Source organism: Callorhinchus milii, unplaced genomic scaffold, assembly GCF_018977255.1.
Source record: "Callorhinchus milii isolate IMCB2004 unplaced genomic scaffold, IMCB_Cmil_1.0 Scaffold12, whole genome shotgun sequence".
Classification (NCBI taxonomy): Eukaryota; Metazoa; Chordata; class Chondrichthyes; order Chimaeriformes; family Callorhinchidae; genus Callorhinchus; species Callorhinchus milii.
Window position 1 is genome coordinate 3,651,389 of NW_024704753.1, and position 21,845 is coordinate 3,673,233.

Here is a 21,845-nt window from a genome sequence, read left to right on the forward strand (position 1 = left end):
TTTAGATAATATGAGTGAGAAAGTTGTGGGTTTCAACCCCATGTCAGGACTTTGAACCCAAATAATCTAGATTACTCAATGCTGGGTTTATGCTGCATTGTCAGAGGTGCCATCCTTTGGATGAAATGTTAACCGAGGGCCATGGCGCTGGATTGAAGAGGAAGGTCTTCGGTCGTGATCTGAAAGAGGAGAAGAAGGGGGCAAGGCAGAGGGATTGGGGGGAGAGAGTTCCAATGCTTTGGGATTTGGTGGCCTAAAGTGTCTCAACACCGGCACAGATTAGTTGGGCCGAATGGCCTGTTTCCACACTGTTCAATCTATCTCCTGTCCCCGCCACACCATTGTAGAACAAAGGAGAAAGGTGGCGAGATGCAAGAGTATTTAGTTAAATGTTAAATGGTACTGTGAATTTGAATGTACAAATGGTTACCAGTTTCAGTGCTTTAATTGAACACCGTTTTACAAAAGAGCGTAATGAGACGTTGAAATATCAGTGCTGTGACCTTGATCCATGTACATATCTTCTAAGTAACTGTGCTTGTAGTATTGCCTCCAGCCGAGTATAACTGGCTGACTGTCTAGAAATAACAAGGGGATTACTCGAGGAAAGATTATGTTTTACTGCTGCGATGTAAGTCTGAGATCTTTAATTAAATGTGGTATTGCCACGATCCAGTTTGAATAATAGCCACCATGTGAAAAGAGTCCCTTGATAAATCACCGAAAATTGTGAAATTTCAGGTCTGTGTAAATGAGCTATCTTTGGCTCATTCCAGACCTCATTGTAATTCGTTTAAGATGCCGAATACACAGATGTAAAGAGCGTCAAAGCCCAAATGTCAGCAGTTTAATAAGAACAATGTTTACTCATAAGGTATCATTTCTTTGTGGGACCTGCCACTCAAAATTGAACCCGTCAGCCTGGTCCGTGGCCAAGAGCAAGTTTTTTTCTGATGTACAATGTTCGTTCTTCAAGTGGATTAGTGTTTTCCATGATCCTGGAAAATATTCTGTGCAAACGTAAAATAAAATAGAAGTTTATATCGAGTTTGGAAACAGGCCATTTGACTTAACAAGTCTATGTCACTGTTTATACTCCTCACAAGTCCCCACCCTTCCTATTCCCTCTCGTGTACCCTTCCCTTCCCTCACCATTGTGTATGCTTCAAGTTTTCTCTTGAATGCATTGATGCGATTCGCTTCGATCTCAACTTCCAAAACTATTCAAGAAGAGAAGGGAGTTTCTCTCCCTCGGTGTCGCAGCCATCAGTCCTCCCCGCACTCCAAAAAAAAAAGTTGGTCGCTCACTTTATGGCTGTTTGTGGGACATTGCCGTGAGCCTTGCCCGGGAATCGAACCCAGGTCCTCTGGCTTGCGGGGCGAGCTCTAAGCTACAGGACTCCACCTAAGCTACAAGGGGTTTGCTGACTCCCTGCTTTGAAGAGAAGCTTGAGGGATGTTGATGGCTGTCTGGAGATCAGGAAAGGCAGGCCGATGAATAGAAAAACAATCTCGCTACACACGATGTTCGTCTTGTACACAGCTGATCTATTCTACAGTAACTGTTCCCCAGAGCAACGAGGGCTGACTGCAATGGTAAATTCATCCAGTAAAGGAACAAATAGTGAAGCATATGTGTCATATTTTTTATATAAGACTGAAGGATCGCGCCACATAAAGCAATGTGACATCTGCTCCGCCAGGCAGTCATACCACATTTAATATCGTTACAGACTGCCTTATAAATCTCTCGCAAAATGGCAAACCTATTTAGATCGTAAATATTAGTTTAGTGAGCTTCATTACGTGCCGGAGCAATCCAATACGACCCAATCCGCAAAGTAAAACAACTAACCCATTTAAACATGGAATATTTTACTGTTTAATCACAATGTACCAGGTAAGTAATAGCAATATTGTTGTGAATTTATAACACTAAACAATGCAATGTAGAATTAGAGTGATGTGTAGGAATCGTAATGGTAATTGACAGTGTTCTCTCACTAGAATAGAAAGACTGATTTGTGCTGGCACGCTGTTATACTACTGGCTCGGTATCGCTGTTCGTGATACTAAAGTGAAGCGCTGTATGTCTGCATGCGAGAGGGACAATATTAAACCATCATCTGAATGTGAAGTGATCTTCAACACTGAAGAACTGACTGTACATTATCGCGCAGTGAAAGCTCTCTCCCCAATACTAGTCGAGGCTTTTTCTCTCACTAAACCGCAGTGCCAAAGTTTGGCAAAGGTTTGTTTCCTACATGAATGTAACCCAGGTTGAATTTATTGTTCCAACCCACTCATTGTGTCATGCAATCAACAACGAAGGTTTAAACTGGATCTTAAAGGGACAAGAGATTGTGTGGAAAATCCTCACATTTGATACAGAACCTTTCACTTCGGGAGGGTATCTCAAAGCGTTCCCAGTGTTTTACTGTAAAGCCCAGCGACTGTGTATCTGACAGGCATCATCCCCGTGTGAAAGGCGCTGTATGAAATGCAAGGTTTGTCGTTATTTAAGACCTTCATTGGGCTCACAATCGCAATCTGTTTTCTCCCCGAAACAAGAGTACTTTTCCACTGAAAAATGAAACGGTGAGCGCTGACCTCGTTAAATCCCGTGGGGAGGACCAAAGGAGCGTCAAAATAAAGGAGTGGGTTTTATTTTTAGAAACATTGCGGTCGGAGGGTTCTGTGAACAGCGGGAAACAGAGAGGGTTTTGTGACCGTTCTGCCCACGGAAGCCAGGGAAATGTTAGCGTCCTGCGTTGGCGCGGCGCCAGGGTCTGTTGGAGCCCAACAGATGGCACCACAGAATGTTAAAGGAAGCGGAGCTGATTCCCTTACCGTACTGTACTGTGGGGAGGTGTCAAGCAAAGGCCAGGTGCATCCCCGAGGAAGGCAGTTTCGGAGCATTCAGCGAGACTGTGCTAGCAGCCAGCGCAGGACGGAGGGAACACGCTGCAGAACGACGTGCAGCTCAGGGGGAGACCAAATGGAAAAGAAATGCGTCGACTTGGGAGAGGGTTTAAAAATAGCAACGCTAATTCAAACTCCGAAAAGGCTCCGTCCTTCAGATGAGAGAATAACCCGGGTCTGCCTGCTCGGGTGGAATTAAAGATCCCGTGGCACTCTTTGAAAAGAGAGGGGATTTTCCTCTCTGTCTCTCTCTCCCCCGGTGTCCCAGCCAACAATCCCCCGAATAAAATCGGACGTTTGCACCGTGGCGGCTTGTGGGACGTTGCTGCGTGCAAATCTGCTGCCGTGTTCTCCTGCAAAACACACAGTCACTGCGTTTTACAATCCATCCTGTGAAGCACTTTTGAGATGCCCTGTTGTGAAATGCGCTGTATCAAATGCAACGATTATTTGCCATGGCAATATAGCATCAGTTGTACTTTATCCCGGCATGATGTCAACTTTTTTTTTGCTATCTTATTGATTTAATTAACCACTGTGGCTTTCGGCAGTAATTTATTTAATCGGGTGCTCGTTTAAAGTCTTCATCAGATGTTGCCAGAAAAAGGTGAAAATTACATTGAACCCGTGCGCAAATTCTTATCAGATCAGGAGGCAAGAATTAGGTGTCAGTTATTACGCAGAGCTCGCAAGCACATCAGAGCTGTTGAAAGAATTAAGAATAAAATTAAAACTACTCCTTAATCCTTACGTTTGATACAGTGCCTTTCACGTAAATAGGGTGTCTCAAAGCGCTTGACAGGATGCACTGTAAAGTGTAGTGACTGGTTTTTTTTTTGGGGGGGGCGGTAGGGGAGCGAACGTAGCAGCCAAATCGCGCACAGCAATGTCTCACAAACAATTGTACTGGAGAGACAGGTGATCGGACAAATAATAATAATAATGTGGTCACTCAATCCACGACTGTTTGTGGGACACTACTGCAATTGGCTGCCACGTTTCTTCCACAAGGTACACAGTCACTACGCTTTACAGTACAGTACAGTGAAGCGCTTTGAGGCGTCTCAAAGACGCAATAAGGCGCTATATCAAATGCAAGGCTTATTATTGTTATAATTGGTCATTCGGAAGTGAATTTTGTCTGGAAGATCGTGGGCCAGTACAGCAGGACAAGTTCTCCTTCTCTTTTTCTATTGTGTCGGGGGAATCATGACATCTGAACAGGTACAAAGACTCCTAACGTCGGTTTAACGTCCCAACTGAAGCGCGACACCGCTGATAATCCAGCGGCTCCCTCAGGACTGCTCTGGAGCATCAGGCGATCGAACAAACCAAATCAGTGCCTGGTTGCAGAAAGCCCTGTGCGGAGGTAGTTCTCTCCAGGACACTGATTCACACTCTTTGGTGTCAAACTGATTCAGCCACGGCTCCAAACGTTATGATCTAATATTAATAATAATCCTTGCATTTGATACAGCGCCTTAACATGTCGTCGAGACGTCTCAAAGCGCTTCACAGAATATATTGTAATATGGATTGACTCTGTATTTTGTCGACAAAAAGCTGTCCCTCAAGAACGTTTTCAGGGACCAACCTCTAATGTCATTAACCGTGTTCTTTCATAAACTTTAAAAAAGTATCAGCGGCTGATCGTTGTGATGTTTGCAGAGAACAAGTCCCGATTCTCCCGTGTCCCGGGGCAAAACGGGTACGATCGCGTCTCTCTATCTGTTCTGAAATTCCTGACAGCCGTAGCGTTAGGACTGGAACGCATTGCAAACCTTTCGGAGCTTGTGGTCTTGAGCTGCTGAAGTGGAACCGTTTCAAAGGTGAAACGGGAGAAGCTCATTGTTTTAATTGCATCTTGTATCCAAGAGGCCACCGGAAGCCAATTAACTGGATTAGATTAGATGGACATTAATCGTCACCGTTTTTGTGACTGTTCAGTTGAACAAAGCTGCTGGCTAGCAGAACCTTATAGATCACTCAGACTTTCTGGCGTGATTTATCTCATGTCGGGTTTTTTTTTTTTAGTTTTGTATATTAGGTCATATAACAGCCAGAGGACAAACGTCTCATGAATTTGACCCTGACGGAAGCTGAGAATAGAGAAACACCTGGAGAATTTCCGTGGGTGTGCGCAACTGGCTGCCGCATTTCGAAAGATACAGTTAATTCACTTTACAGTGTATCCTGTGAAGCCTTTGAGACGTCTCGAAGACATGATAAGGCGCTAGGAGATTATTAGGACAGAAAACAGTTGAAGGAAGCTCCCTGCCTCATACTCTGCCACTGTCGAGCACTCTGGGACTCTACCCTGCGTGAGATCCGTTATATAGATGCAAGTCGTTGTTGATGTTGCCTACAAATGTCAGAAAGTAAACTTGCTCTTGCACACTCAGGGCTTCCCCTCCTCGCGGCCCGGACAAATAGATTGCTCCCTAATAACCTGAAATGAAATAAATGAAATCAAAAAATAATAATAATAATTTGTTCACTTCAATCCGCGACTGTTTGTGGGGACGCTGCTGTGCGCAATTGGCTGCCGCCTTTCGCCCACAAAATATATAGTCGATTCGCTTTACAGTATATTTTTGTTATCTGCGTGCAATCCTGCCGTTATTTGTGTTATTGCCTATTGTATCTTAAGCTGCATCTGTCACCTTGATTACAAGACCGTTAGTTTACAGTAAGTTTGAAATCACCAAGGTTATTTGACGATTTGTTTTTTGGGTGGAGCGGGGAGGGATGATAGAGGCTTATATTTAACTTGCCAAAGGCACTGTTTGGTAACGTATGTGAAAAAGAATGTGCAGTTTGAGCTCTCGTTTATAACTACTTTTATACAGAATTTTCATAGAGCCAGAGTTTCGTTGCTTTCCTTCTCATCGTCCGTTACGCTTTGTCCGTCAGGTCAACGGAAAGGATTTATCCCGAGCCACACACGAGCAAGCGGTGGAGGCGTTCCGAACAGCCAAAGAACCCATCGTGGTGCAGGTGCTGAGGAGAACTCCGAACGCTAAAGTGCTGAATCCTCCTCACGACTCGCACCTGATCGATACAGGCACCCAGACTGATATCACCTTCGAGCACATCATGGCATTGGCTAAAATGAGGTCACCTACTCCACCCATTGCAATACTGGACCAATACCTTTTGCCCGAAGAGTAAGCTGCCTGTGTCTGTGCCTCTGTGTTTTTCTGGTGAACCTACGATAACTTGTCCTTCACTCAGGATAGCGCAACATGAGGCACTGGACAGTGTCAGAGTCAGACGGCAAGCAAGGGATAGGGGAGGTGATCATGGACATCATAGACATGGGTCGAAAAGGAGATCTTAAAGTGGGATTTAAAGATAGATGGGTGGGGGGGTGTTGTGGAGGAGAGATAATAATAATAATAATAATCCTTGCATTTGATATAGTGCCTTATCACGTCTTCAAGATGTCTCAAAGCCCTTCACAGAATATACCGTAAAGTGAATTGACTGTATATTTTGTGGGCGATGGAGAAGGATTGAGACAAGGAGTCCCGAATCCGAAATGCGAAACGATTTGTGCATTTCCTTTTAATCAAAACGAGCGCATCGAAAAGGAACCAAGCGTCCGTTTGAGTTTGAAGCTGCGCCATGTCTCATATCAGGCAGTCAGTTTGCCAGTTTGCAGGCGCTGCTGTTTACTTTAATTACCATCTGCACCTCAATTTACATAGGGCACAAACTGCTGTCAGTACAGCTCAGCCGGGAAGCGATCAGAATTCATTCCCAAAGCCCCTGAGGTATCCTGTGATACTAACCTTTATTATTACACTTAGCCGCTAATTTACGTCGTAATCTTTTTGGTTGCTTCTGCCCCCGCCACACGCAGAGGCTGCTTCCAGACCCAGTGCATTTCTCCTTCGAGAAATATCCGTTTCACTTTGAAATGTTTTCTACTGCACGTCTCTCATACTTCACTTAAAAAAGCCCTACAATTGGTCAATTCTCCTGGAAAGGGGGCAGAGAGAAAGAGAGAGAGAGAGAGAGGTAGGTAGGTAGGTAGGGGAAATACAGGACAGAGCAAAAAGAAACACACATCTTTGAACCAAGTAACGATTGGTATTGAAATGTTTCCTGAGCAGCTCATCCATAAGTCCGTAAGGCCCACATCCATTCCATTCAATAGTCAGTTTTTGTGCCGACTTATTTCGTCACGTTAAGCCGTGGTAAGTGTAAGAGGTTGAACTTTTACTTGATTAGGTGGCTGTACTGATGTACTTTAAAACGTCTTGTGCATAGGTGAACCCTGCTATAATGTAGATTTGCGGTGACGGTCATTCTATACAGTGCCACTATTTACAGTGATGGCAGTTTGGCGTTGGTTGATAGGTGATCGCCAAGGATATTACATGATTCACATTTACAGCACTCGACTAGACACTGCAACTCAGTGTCTGCGGAAGGCTGACCTTGGGCAAAGCAATAGGGAGTCAGTCTTCAGTGTGTAGAAAACGTGGGTAAAGTTCCAACCCATCAAGTGAAAGGGTGCGTAACAGTGATTGCAAGCGACTGTGAACAGATCAATCTCTCGCTCGTCTTGGCCCCATGTAGCCGAGGAAGCAGGAAGGCTGATGGTTGTTCTTTTTGAATGGTGACTGGAGGGGGAGAGAAATTACTCTTCATTGTTATTGACGAGTGTAGAGCAAAGGGGTTGTGTGACCGGAGACTTGATGATTGAATAGGTGACTGACAAGATCTGGCATCGGGGCAGGGAAGGGTTGCTCAATACCGTGGCTCTTTTTTTGGGATGCGGACACCATACAAACCCACAAGGCTGGAAAGTGTTCAATGCGCTGAGTCAGATTCCACGGGTGGCTTACCAAGCTGCTTCAGCTGCTGAGTGTAGTAGTTAATAAGCCGTTCGAAGTTGCCGTCAGATCTGTTTGACTCCTGGACCTCTCAAGCCCTTGAGTGCCAGAGTAGGAATGAGGAGGGATAGATACAGTAAGGTGTGTTCGAGTGTCTGTAAAATCTCTTAACGCTCAAAAGTTTTTCTCAAGAGGATTTGTAAAGGTTGTAATCGTAGGGAATACAGCAGAACTGCACTCTGGATGAAGTAAAGATGACTTGCCTGAGACGTTGCCCGAGGATCCAGTGGACAAATGATTTCCTGAGACCTGGGTGGATCTGAAGCTTGGTGGCTTTTGTCTGTGTTGAGACTGTCAGAACGTACCTGTACCCTGGGCGGTGGGCATTACACTGCCTTGTATTTTTACTGTTGTGGCGTTTCTCTTACACCAGTAAAGACACCAGATCACTGTAGCATTGGTGCAGTGCAAGTCGTATTGGAAAAGCATTGACGGAATTTTTTAAATTCACAATATTGTTGGTTGTTGGGACACAAGCTAGATGGTATTTGCATGGGTTGGGGAGTGTGTGTGTGTTTGGGGTGGGGGCTAACGCAGTAAGGTTTAGAGAGGCAGAGGTGCATTATAGGCAGTGTATTACATGCAGAAGAAATGGTAGCAGATGTTTCTTTACTGTGCTTCTGCTGAGCCAATTAAGTCTTAATGCAAACAGACAAAGATTGCACCAGTTGAATTCCTTCTACTTTATTTAAAGACATTAAGTGACTCTGGAGTTACAAGCCCAGCATAATAGTGGCTCGATTTGATAACTGGATGCGGTTTTTTTTTGACGTTCAAATTACAGTGAATCGCTGTGACATTAAAACCCGATTTGTCCTTTGGAAAATAATGGCCGGTTTATCAACATAGTTTTCTTTGTGTTTCAGGCATCCATCAGTACATGATTATTATGATCCCAATGACTACTTGGAAGGAATGCATCCTGAAGTTGATAGAGAAGAATTAGAATACGAGGTCAGTTTTAGACTTTGAAACCTTATGCATATTTTTTCTCTCTATCAGTGTCTTAAAGCCGCCTGTTTTCTGAAGCAGCTTATCATCCTCTGATGTGATGTTAAACCGAAGTCCTGTCTCTGCCTGTTCAGGTGGACGTTAAAGATCCCACGGCTCTGTTCGAAAAGAGAAAGGGAGTTTCTCCTGGTGTTGGCTGTCATATTTTCTTACAAATACACAGTCACTACACTTTATGGTAAATCCTGTGCTTTGAGGTATATTGACGATGTAATAAGACGCTTTATCGAATGCAAGGATTGTTCATATTGTAAGCCATCAATGTTTGGGGTTGCATTGGCAATTTGCTGAAAGGAATCGCACATATTTATTCTGGGGTCAATTAGCTTCCCGCAATCAACAAAGTGCAAAGTACTGATGGAAAACATCCGAGAGATTGTTACAATTCCTATTTAAATTCTGACATTAAGGTGACACGTTCAGAAAATGATCAGATTTAAAGTGCCAAAGCTCTTTGCGATAGTGCAAGCCAAAAGCATTAATAATGGTGACTTTGATGTACAGTGTGGTGCCATAAGGTGACCAGTCCATTGACACAGGCTGCTGAGCATTGGGAAACCCGATGCCCTGACAATATGTCTCGAGACGCTAAAGAACCTTGTTCAAATTGTGAAGACTGAGATCAATGAGCGGGTCAAAGCATTAACAAAGCAGAGCCCCACTACCTCTCTGTTGATTTTTGTAGCGCGTTGATAAATGCTCTCTAACAGACCTCTGAGACGCTTGTTCCATTTACTGTAATGGAAATGTCGGAACTCTGAAAGAAAAACATCAAGTCAGCCTATGGGGCTTCATCCAACACAGATGGAACGTGCTTGGAATTTAACCGTGTGCGCAGTGTCAAGATCAGCTCGTGTATTTTTGAGGGATGTCTTATTTCGAAAGACCAGCTTAGTGCAAACCTACACTGTAGCTGTGTGTTTTTAGACTCTCTCGTTTTCCCCTCTTCCTATAAAACTATAGTTAGTCTTAATTACATTAATTCAGGGATCGAGCATGTATTTCCTTCACGCATCAGCACCTACTACTGGTTCTGTTGCCAAGGGCTACAGTCCATCATAACTTTTTTCTTTTCTCATTTCTACTGCAACCGCACGCATCCAGTTGGCGTATATAAAATAATTCCCCGCCCCCCCCCCCCATTTGCGTTCCTCAAACCCCGCTGGGCTGAGCTTTTAGAAAGGGAGCAGGATGTTAATTCTTTTTTTCCTACATCAAGTCAATTCCCGTTGCAGCTTTGAAAACATAAAATCCTTAATTTCCGTCAATACGGAAATCTCCCCCGCCCCCCCCACACCACACCTCCCCTCCCTCAGCTTTCTGACTCTCAGGCGAACACGCTAATAATATGAATGATAATCCTTGCGTTTGATACAGCGCCTTATCACGTCTTCGAGACGTCTCAAAGCGCTTTGCAGCATATACTGTAAAGTGAATTGACTGGATGTTTTGTGGGCGAAACGCGGCAGCCAATTGCGTACATCGGCGTCCCCACGAACAGTGGTGGATTGAGTGACTAATGATTGAGCCGGGCTGCAACCTGCACAGCCAGCTATTAAACAGACTTCAGGTATTGCTGAAAGCAGTATGTGTCATGTTAGCTGCGTTCTTGGAAGCACTCTTAGTGTGTGTTGGAGAGCTAACTGTGTGGCACTGTGACCCTGCCAAAGATTGATTGATGGCAAAATCACATCCCGACAAGCCTCGAGCAATGAGTAATATTTGCTATTTTATTGCTCAAATGAAACGGCGTCTGTCCCACCTCCCCCACCCCCGACACCATCTAAACTTGCACGAACAACCATGTTTTCTTCTGTGCATTTGATGCAAAAAAAAAAGCTTGCTTTGCAGTTCCTTTCATTTCCCGCATTCTTTCTCTTCCGTTTTCATGGAGTCTTATGAAAAGATAGTTCTGATTGAGCTGCCTTTTAAAAAAAAAGGCGACAGAGATAATAATAATAATGATAATAATCCTTGCATTTAATATAGCGCTTTGTCACGTCTTCGAGACATCTCAAAGCGCTTCACGGAATATGTGGTAAAGTGAGTTGACCGACGTAAATGTCGTTGCTGTGTTACTTAGCGAATTACACATGTTGACAAACGCGACAGCAAAGAATGTTGGTCTGTCTGCCTCCATCCAGCAGCTGTCGTACGGAGGCTGTCAATAAATAGTGCTACGTTCAATTTGCTTAATAGCTCTTCGGCACTTTGTGATGCAGCCAGCTTTCATCCAAGCGTCATTAGGAAGGACGCAGACAGTAGAGCACTCACCTTCCATCCAGTCAACCGCAGTCACAGCAACTATAATGATATTAATATTCCTTGCATGTAATGTAGCGCCTTAACACATCGTAAAGATGCCTCAAGGCGCCTTCACAGAATATACCATAAAGGGAATTGACTGTATATTTCGCGGGCGAAACGCAGCAGCTAATTGCGCGCAGCTGTGGGTTTTAAACGGTCGATGGATCATTTCGTACAGGGCAACTGTTGGCAATCGTTGTATTGCCTGTTATAGTCTGACAACGTCAGTACAGAACGGGGTTTTAATTATACACATTTTTACGTTAAAGCAACAGAAAGTCTCGCAGTTTAATGTAATCCCCAGCTCACCAGTCTTCCGATCTATTTCTGCAAACCCTACCGGGTCATTAACACTGTTTGTTGTTTGTTTTTCTGTGCCCCCATCTCTCACCCACTCCACATCAGCGCAGGAAAACTGTCAAGACCGCAAGAGAGAGATTTGTGATAAACGGCAGGCGGTCTAAATTGATTATGGGGCTTGTGTGTAAAATTGATCCCAAATTGGAAAGGACACATCGCTATTGATGAAACGGCTTCCAGTTTGTGATCCAGAAAAATACAGAGAGAAATAAAACCGAAGAAGTTTTAATAACTCGCTGAATTGAAACCTTCAAGTACAGTATGTGCTTTTTATAAACACAAATTCAAGGCAAAGGTTTTAAAATGCTGACGAAGCATAGATACTTTTTGAAAATATAAAAGGAAATGCTGAATTCGCAATGCGTGTGTTTAAAAAAAATATTCACGGAATATTAAAATTGGTAATATCTAAAGTTCGAATCCTAACAGATTGCTTAAAGTTGAACTCTTCCTTTAAAGGTTAATGTGTTCTGTAGGCCTGAGGTATATAGGATGGTAAGCCAGTTAAGCAAATGAAATCCTTTCCATTTCAAAGAGGTTTATCCTTTCGCTCTCGAATATGGTCACTCGCTTTAAATGTGAGGTCAGAATACCATTTATGGCACACTTATCTTTAAAGCGAGAGAGAGAGAGAGAGCTTGCAAAACTTGCCGTCTGGGCTGGCGAATAAATAAGGGCACTTCTATCCTGCGACAAGGTTAGGATATCTAAGTGAGTGGCGGTCGGTAACGAGAAATTTCTTCAAAGGGCCTTTGACAGCTCTTGTTATTGGAATGTCAGTCAGAACCGGAGCATGTAGATTATCTTCAAATTAATACCATAATCAAGACTATCCTCTTCGACAGTGCCTTACGGTCATCTCTGCTTTCTTCCCGGCTTTGACGTTAAGCACTCAGAAGCCACAGCACGTGAAGGGCACTGTATGAATGCAAATTGTTGTTATTAATATGTGTGGGGGCAAAGGTTTGTTTTGTGAGACTCTTCTACTGGAATTAAATACTTCTGTAGTGTGATTTTTGGATTGGGGTTCCCAGTCCGGTTTTACGTGAGATGCGGAAAGCAACCCGTGCATTCTAAACCATCTGTTCTCCATCTGACTAGGAAGTGGACTTGTTCAGAACAAGCAGTCAAGACAAGCTGGGCCTCACAGTATGTTACAGGACAGATGATGAAGATGATCTGGGAATATACGTGAGTGAGGTAAGAAACCTTCGTCGCCATCGTCGTTAAAAAAAAGGGAAATGTGCTTTCCAGAGCTTCAGGGGAAGTCCCTAACTCAAGTGAAGCCTGAAACGTAATTAGTAATCATATCTATTCATTCCTTATAATTGTCGTCATTGTCCTAATGTAAGCTTGTCCTTCTTTTGCTCCTTTCAGCGAAAAGTTTCTGACGCACTCATCCCCTTATCTTTCTATCTTTTGGCGACAGATAATAGAAATAGTTATAGAAATAGTTTTCCAATATTTCCTTGCATGTAATTGCCTGTCAAATGCAACTGCAATTGCAAGTGGAGCCCTGTAACTCAGTGATTAGAGCACTCGCCTCTCAAGCGAGAGACCTGGTTTGAGTCCTTGGGCAAGTTTCCTTACTCCACACGCCTGATAATAATCCCTCAAGAAAAAAACCCAATAATGATTTGGTTACTCAAACCACGACTGTTTGTGGGGACGCTGCTGTGCGCAATTGGCTGCCCTGTTTCTCCCACAAAATACACAGTCAGTTCATTTTACAGTATATCCTGTAAAGCGCTTTGAGACGTCTCGAAGACGTGATAAGGCGCTATATCAAATGCAAAGATTATTAGTAAATGTTTGAAAGAGGGATCTGAAGTACTCTGAAAGAGAGCTGACAAAGGTGGAGAGGTTGTGGTCATTCAGTTCAGTCTGACCAAAAGTATCCTTCAATCTTTTTGTTTTGAGAGGTTTGGGGGTTCTGTTATTTGCCCTGTTCTGCTGTTTTTCACGAATGCATTTTTTTCAGCGAAAGAAACTATTTGAAAGAATCCTTTGTCTCAAAGGCCTGTTTTCAGCACTAGGGCGTGAGTTCACACGAGTCTTCAGAGCAACACTTTACGAAGCACCACGACTTTAGAACCAGAGGGCATTGGTTGAGAGTTGCAACGGGCGATTTCTTTACCCAGAGTGTAATTAACAACTGGAACAGGTTAGCAAGGAGGGTGGTTGAGACCAGGACACTGGGACGCATTTTTTTAAAAACAAAGGCAGTTTGATGCTGTGATGGGAGGACAGTAGGGCAGGCATTCTGGAAGGATGACATCAGATGGGCCAAAGGGCCTTCTTCATCCAAACTATTGGTGCTTCCCAATAGGAGTGAAAACCCTCAGGGAAAGATGCTGTGGACTATTGTGGTGTGCAGCCAGCTAGTCACGGAGGAACATTAACACGGATTTGAGGAGCGAGTCAGCCACACTCTCAGGCTAGTTAGGGTGTGTGTTGGGCAGGACATTAGAGAGGTGTTGAGTAAGGGGGGAAATAATCCCAATGCTAATGCTATTGCCTTTCATTTTTCAGATTGATCCGAACAGCATTGCAGCAAAAGATGGTCGGATAAGAGAAGGCGATCGAATAGTTCAGGTAAAGCAAATACTGTGCTAATGTCTGTATCTGTGTGAGCTTCCAAAGTGTTCTAGATTCGGTGCACCAAGCTAGTCTGTGGTTATTCTTTTTAAGAGAGTCCTCATCCAGTTCTTTATCTGGCATTTACAAAGCATTGCCTCTTTGATGCTGTTTCAATCTCGCAATGGGTTATTTGGGAGGTTTGATAAGTAAAGCACATTGTTTCTACAGTTATTTTAGCATGATTGTGACACCTTTTAAGCATTAACGTAACCTAAGATTTTTTTTTAACATCATTAGAGTTTCCACGCTAATGTTAGGGCCTGTGATTGTGCAGGAGAGCACTGCAGACTGCTCCGAAGTGAATTAATAATAATGATCAATAACAATAATCTTAGCAGCTGAGGAATGGTAGGTAGGCAAGGAACAAGGTTGATGGGAAGAAACGACATGTTGAAGCATAATGCGTCCAAAATAATCCACACAGTAGATAGCCAACATCATGACTTTAATTATTTGACATTTACTTGGCAGAATACATTATTTTTATAATAATATTAATACTTGCCTTTGATACAGCGCCTCATCACGTGGTTGAGACTTCTCAAAGCGCTTCACAGGATATAGTGTATACATTAGAATACATTAGAATATACAACACAGAAACAGGCCATTCGGCCCAACCTTTCATAATTTTAAAGACCTCAATCAAGAGAAGAGTCCAAGCATGTTCAGCCTTTCCTGGTAGGAATAATCGCTCAGTTCTGGGATCATCCTTGTGAATCTCCTTTGCACCCTCTCCAGTGCCTCTACATCCCTTCTATAATATGGGGACCAGAATTCACTGTAGTCAATTCACCTTAAAGTGAACTGACTGTATATTTTGTGGGCGAAAGTTTGGAATGTAAACAAATCTACCTTGGTCCAGCTAATAATTTATCTGTGTGGGTTTTAGTTTGCGACTTAAACCTCTTTTTAAATGGTTTTAATAGCTCAACAGACCGCAGCCCACATTTCTCTCCATTTGAATCAAGGCCTGCGTGCCAGGTCTTCTGATTCAACACAAATTAATGATATTTGTCAAATAGGCTTTTTACGGTTTGATTGCTGATTGCTGCCACTTAACTGCTTCTAATCGGAGAGGCCCCACTAATTCTCAGTACATTAATCTGTGGTTACTTGTCTTTCATAGATAAATGGGATCGAGGTCCAGAACCGTGAAGAAGCCGTGGCTCTCCTTACCAGCGAGGAGAACAAAAATGTCTCGCTGCTTCTTGCCCGACCAGAGATCCAGGTGAGAGATTTTTTTTGCCCGGGTGACCAATTGAACTTTATATACAATTGGACATTGAAGGATACAGGTGATGAGAGTTTATTGAGGGAATATATATATACAAAAAATTACAACCAAACAATCATTTGATATTACGTCTTCGAGACATCTGTTTGTACTTTGTCGATGTAGCTTAAAACTCACTTGCTCCAATCAAGCAAGTTTGATTGCAGATAAATTTGTTTTATCTGAGCATATGTAATATATACTGATAGCTTGCTAACTACTACATCAGCAATAATAATAATAATCCTTGCATTTGGTACAGCACCTTTTCACTGCGGGAGGTTGTCTCAAAGCGCTTCATGGGATTTACTGTAAAGTGCAGTCACTGTGTATTTTGTGCGCGAAGGCAGCAGCCTATTTGTACACACTGAGGTCCCGCAAACAGTGGTGAAGTCATCGACCAATTTTAGGGTCACCTCTGAAGAATGGCCTTTAGGGCCAGGTTCTGAAGACCAGTCAGCGCCCATTAGAATTGTGTCCATTAAGACCCACACCCTTGATGGGAGCAGCCACTAGCTTACAGGGAAAACAGTAGAAATATTTGAAGTAAAAAAAATGTAGTGGAGTGCTTACAAGGCACTTGAGGAGAGGAGAGGTTTGCATTACGATTGTAAACCATTTGGGCTTTGCTCTGAAGCTCTGGGGCATAATTTGAATTCCTTGATTCGATTGCTGCATTGTAATGATTCCCCTGGTGTCCGTGCGTGCATTGCTAACTCTGTGTGTAATCTGTGCCTCATTCATTATAATGAGCGCACTGAAAATACTGCCCATTGAAGGATACAGGTGATGAGAGTTTATTGAGGGAATAATATATATATCTACAAAAAATTACAACCCAACAATCAGTTACATATCAAAGGGGTGAATTTGAGTGGAAGGTAATGGGCTGAAACACTCAAGAGGACTGAGTGCTGTTAACAGTCGGAAAAAAAGGGGAGCATAAAAACAGATCATTCTCAGTCTTTAGAGATGTCTCAGGGGGAATCTCAAAGAGGTGTGTGGTTTTAAATGGGATTCAAAAATGAAAACCTACAACTGTACTTTACCGAGACCACAGAATGGAGGACATGGGGTTTAGAGTTGCAAAGGACAATTTCAGGAGACACACCATGAAGATTTTCTTTACCCAGAAGGTAATTAGCTAGGAGATTGAGGCAAGGACATTGGACTGTTTTTTTTAATAATAATCTTTTTAAGTAAAAAAGACAGCTTGATGCTGTGAAGAGAGGATGGTAAGATCCTTTCTACTGTGGCTTTCTACTGTGTAGATTTTTTTGGAGACGCATTATGCTTCATCATGCCTTTTCTTCCCATCAACCTTGTTCCTTGCCTATCTACCGTTCCTCATCTGCTAAGATTATTAATTAATATTATTATTATTATTGATTCACATCGGAGTAGTCCGCAGTGCTCTCCTGCACAATCACAGGCTCTTGCATCAGCTTGGAAACCCCTTCCAGGTCTTAGAATTGATGCTCACTAGACACTGTCTGTCACACATTCCTCTTCCCCGTGAACGACAAACTGCAATATGGCCACTTAGGTCTGACACCATTGTTTGTGGGACACCGATGTGCTGCTGCATTTCGCCTACAAAAAGTTATCCACTTTACAGTATATTCTGTGAAGCGCTTTGAGACATCTCAACGACGTGATAAGGCGCTATATCAAATGCAAGGATTATTATCGTTAAATTCCTTTCCAGTGCAAGTGCAAATGTGTTGCGAATAAGCGCTGCGATTCCTCAGAGGAGAAAGACTGTCCTGCCCCATTATCACAGTAGCTCTTTCCAGCTTGACCATTACCCTGAGTGTCTCTCAGTGTCAGCCAGTGTTGGGAGAATTGTTACCAATGGATCTTTTCCAGACAGTAGACATGATGCGGCAAGTCTCCACAAGCATCTGGAGTGGAACAAATGGGAATTTTTATTCTCAAGCAGGATATATATGAAGCTTTAAAACAAAACACTCTCTCGCTAGTTACAGTTTGGGTTTGGAGCGTATCGTTTTTTCAAACAATGTCTACTGATGCCACAAGCTGAATTGTTCTCTTCTAGAGTGTCAGATTTTCCTGCTTGGTTTCGGTCTTTCCAATCATTTCCATTCAACTTGCTTTTCAGTTCATAATAATAGTAATAATCCTTGTGTTTGATATAGCGTCTTACCACTTTGTCTCACTACCAAACAGGATTTTACTGTGAAGTGCAGTAACTCTTATTTTGTAGGCAGCAGCCAATATGCACACAGCAATGTCCCACGCAAACAGCCCAAAGTGAATGACCGATTTTATCTGGAGGATTGATAGCCAGGATACCGGGAGAAACTCCTTTCTCTTTTCGAGTAGTGCCATGGGATCTTCAAAGTTCACCTGAACAAGCAGATGGGACCTCGGTTTTAATGTCTCATCTGAAGGACGGCACCTAACACAATGAGGTTGTGAATTCAGAACCCCAACATAGGGCTTGAACCCACAACCTTCTGACTCAGTTGAGGCAAGAATGCTACCAACTGAGCCAGGCTGATACCTCCAGTTTCTTCATTACCATGAGCTTATTTATCTCAAGTGTTACACCCTACTTTTGGTGAAGCTTCTATTAAACTAAAATCTTCTTGCATCTCTAACAATTTGCTTAACGTCCGGGTGGATGTGCGTGGAATGCACCAGACAGCCTAATCGGCTGGCCTCGAGGCGGAATAGGACTGAGGGGGCAGAGGCGATTTCTGCTTGCTTTGTTTTTTTTGTTTCGCACCACAATATTCTCACGATCACTTAAAAATCGAAGACCATTGGGACATACAATATTTCAGCTTCTCGATTGGAATTGTTTTTAATTTGACGAATTCAGGTTGCAAAGAAAGAAAACAAAACCCTCGTATTGTCCCAGAAATTAGATGACCCACGATGCCAACACTCAGCACCACGCAGTCGATCCGCGCTGCGATTCTTAATATCGCAACATCAGTCTTCCGAACGGCTCGTGATTTTTTTCTCACAACAGCTGCTGCCGCAGATACAAAGGAAGAATGATGAGCAAAAAAAAAAACCGTGTCAATTAAACGATATCTTTCAACGAGATCAATTTGCATTAATTTTTTCTCCTGAAAAAATAACCGTGCGCTTTTATAGGGATGGTTGCGGTTGTGAATTTAAAGTGAGGAATTGGATGCATTTCTGGAGCGTTTGCGACGCTGAGCTAGGTGCAGCCGTAAAAAGTGATATTGCAAATAAATCATCGCGGCATCCAGCGGGGGCTGCTTTTTAATTCCTTTCAGCCTGCTGAGGTTATGATAGCAATAACGTGCCGAAATTGGCAGCAGTTGTCTTGACTGGAACATCGCACAACGAGACTGCTGGGACCCAGCGGCAGAGCCACAAAACACTGAGTTATACCTTCTCGCTCAATCCCCGAATTCAAGTTTGGCATTTCGAACTTCTGCCCCTTGCTAACACTGGGGACAGCTGCTTTGAGATGTCTCCGACGACATGAGGTGCTATATCAAATGCAAGAACTATTTTTGTGATCAATTATTACACTCCCAATTCCATTCTCAGAGTTATTTGCTTCTTTTTGGAATGATCAACGCAGCATTCGGTGCTTTCCCCTGGAGTCTGTTCATTGTAGTCGTTGCTGTGTGCGCGTGGGAAAGGGGATGCGGGAAACATTTCTTCTCACCTTTAAACTCGTTTGAACCCCACATCCTCTTGTTCCGAGGCCTTCAGGGTTTCACAATGTAATGCTTTTCCCAATAAGTTTTAAACGGAGCCCTGGAGTCATAGGGCATAAACACCACTGCAGATCGCAACTCACCTTCTTAATTTCTCGCCGCATACAGGAGTTAGACTCGCAGTAAACCAGATAAAAACCTATTAAAGTACGATAAAACTGGGTGCTATCGAGCGCTATAAATTGCTACAATTTAATGGGTAATATTCATGAATTATTGTTATACTCTTACCCCATGACAGGAACAAAATAATACGTCCCGATTTATATTTACTCTTGAGGTTCTTTTCGTTTATTAACTATTGTGTTTTTTTTAATCCAGTTTTAATGAGGGGTCTAAACAGAGGTACAACTGGTTTAATAGCTGGGATTAGTGGTGATAATGTAGAACAATGAAAGACGTGTATAATGATCCCCCCTCGGGACTCGTTTCCACATGCTTTGAAATGCAAGTTTGGAGTCTGGATCCATTAATGTGTCACCCAGCGTTGCCGATTAGGATCTGAATTGTAGAAGCAAAAAAAAAAAAACACCCTCAATTTGGTTCTCATCGGAATGCAAATGTCTGAAGGGCGTTTTTATTTTACTTGATGGTGTTTGTGTTTTTTTTAATGATGCCAAGTTGGACGAAGGCTGGATGGATGACGACCGAAATGATTTCCTGGATGATTTACACATGGATATGTTGGAAGAGCAGCACCACCAGGCGATGCAATTTACAGCTGGCATCCTTCAGCAGGTAATCAGCTTGTAATTTTTCTTACTGGGTGCAGATTTTGAATGGGGAAAATTTCACGGCGACTCGTTTCAAAGCCGCATTTTATTCAGTCATTATCTCTTCAGTGAGAGCCCAAAGATGGGGAAAAAACAGCAGTGCTGTATCTGTCTGACACAAAGACAAGCACTGATCCTTGTTCCGATGTGTTATACCCCCTGTAAACTGTGCTTATGTGAGACATCAAATTCTTTTAACTGAATGATCAACCTCTACCACTTTCAAGTGAGTACTTTTATCATATCTCCTCTGGCCAACAATGCCCACCTATAAAATTGGTCATTCACTTCTTGGCTGTTTGTGGGACACCGTTGTGCTACAAAATACACAGCCACTGAGCTTTACAGCAGATCCTCTGAAGTGCAAGGAGACATCCTCCCAGCGTGAAAGGCACTGTGTCAAATGCAAGGATTCGACTGGTTATTAATTTTATTTTCAAATGACTGAAAAGGTGGACACATGGCACTATTTGAGCTCCCAATGAGTGACTCCAGTATAAGCGCCAATAGTTTAACAAGCAGCTGAACCTAAATCTGCACAACACTTGACTGAGCCCAAAGCACAGTGAACTGATCAAATGCAAGAGATGGGTGCATTTTCTAACACCTTTGACAGGTTTGATTATATTTGCAACTCTCTCCTCAATAGCTGCAAACGGAAAACTATTTATCCCAGCAATGAAAGAGCAAAGATTAAAAGGCAGCCCTTGAATGCCGGAGTAATGCACATTTTTTCTTATAAAATGCAAAAAGATTCAGGTCAGTGTCTGAACGAGGGAAAAGAAAATACTTTTTCTGATGATCAAATATAAAACTTAAATTAATCTGTAATAATTTGATACCTTTTCTCCTGAGTACAATCCATTCTGTCCCCCCAATAAATACATGTCTGCTGCCGGTCTTTCACCCGAATGGCACTCAGGAACTAAAAACCGACACTGCAATAATAACTTGCATTTGAGCCAACGCCTTATCATGTTGAGACATCTCAAAATGCTTCACACAAATTGCTGCAAACTGTAGTCACTGTTAGTTTGCTCACAGTAAAGTTCCACATGAAGTGAAGTGACCAATTTTATTCTTCTGGGGGTTTGTTAGCCAGGATACCAGACCTAGATTTTATTGTCTCACTCGGAAGCCACCAACAGAGCAGTGATTCTCTCCCTTCCAGCACTTCATTTCTGCCACGTTTGTGAGCTCAAAATCCCAACGTGGGACTTGGACCCACAACCTTCTGACTCAGGCTAGAGTGCTACCAGCTGAGCCAGGCTGACACCGAGGAGCGTTTCCAGAGCTTCTCAACAAGAGCAGCTAAAACGGGCCAGAAACTAGAGAACACAAATCTCATTATTTCTTCCGTACCTGGCGAAAACGCTTTATGAGCATATTTCTCCTTGGTAAAAATTTGTTCCTCCTATCTGGGCTGCTTATTGCTCAGATCCGAGGAGTAACAGCAGCACAAGAGAAACATCTGACTTAATCAGAGCTCGGCGCTAATACAGTGCGAAGATGGAAGTGGCAAGGATGAAAATAAATAAGAATCTCATTTAGCTTCCCGCATGACAGTCCATTTTTTACGATGGGAATGCTGCTCTATGAAAGCCTGGAAATCATGCACTCCACCCTTCGGGCTACATGAAACATCACTGTGTGCATTATTATTTCTTGAACTGGATCCTTCAGAGGATCCAGTTCAAGATCCTGGTCCCCACATACAAAGCCCTCCATGGCCTCGCCCCACCCTACCTCTGCGACCTCCTAACCCCCTACCAACCCGCCCGTTCCCTCCGCTCAGCCGGCTCTGGCTGCTTCACGTCCCCCGACCCACCCGCCCCACCATTGGCGGGAGAGCCTTCAGCCACTCTGCCCCCAACCTCTGGAATTCCATTCCCCAATCACTCCGCCTCGCCCCCTCCTTAGCCTC

The 21,845-nt window shown here is 43.2% G+C and overlaps 1 protein-coding gene across 1 annotated transcript in view; it reads left to right on the forward strand.

The window, feature by feature from the left end:
* The window catches only part of LOC103179807 (E3 ubiquitin-protein ligase PDZRN3), a 104,588-nt gene that overhangs the window by 79,788 nt on the left and 2,955 nt on the right, over window positions 1-21,845 (forward strand). Inside the window, exons 3-8 of the mRNA XM_042339684.1 lie at window positions 5,836-6,089; window positions 8,693-8,780; window positions 12,606-12,704; window positions 14,037-14,099; window positions 15,274-15,375; window positions 19,770-19,886. Coding sequence (XP_042195618.1) covers window positions 6,019-6,089; window positions 8,693-8,780; window positions 12,606-12,704; window positions 14,037-14,099; window positions 15,274-15,375; window positions 19,770-19,886 — 540 coding nt within the window. The 5' untranslated portion in view covers window positions 5,836-6,018. The remainder of the gene's footprint in view (window positions 1-5,835; window positions 6,090-8,692; window positions 8,781-12,605; window positions 12,705-14,036; window positions 14,100-15,273; window positions 15,376-19,769; window positions 19,887-21,845) is intronic.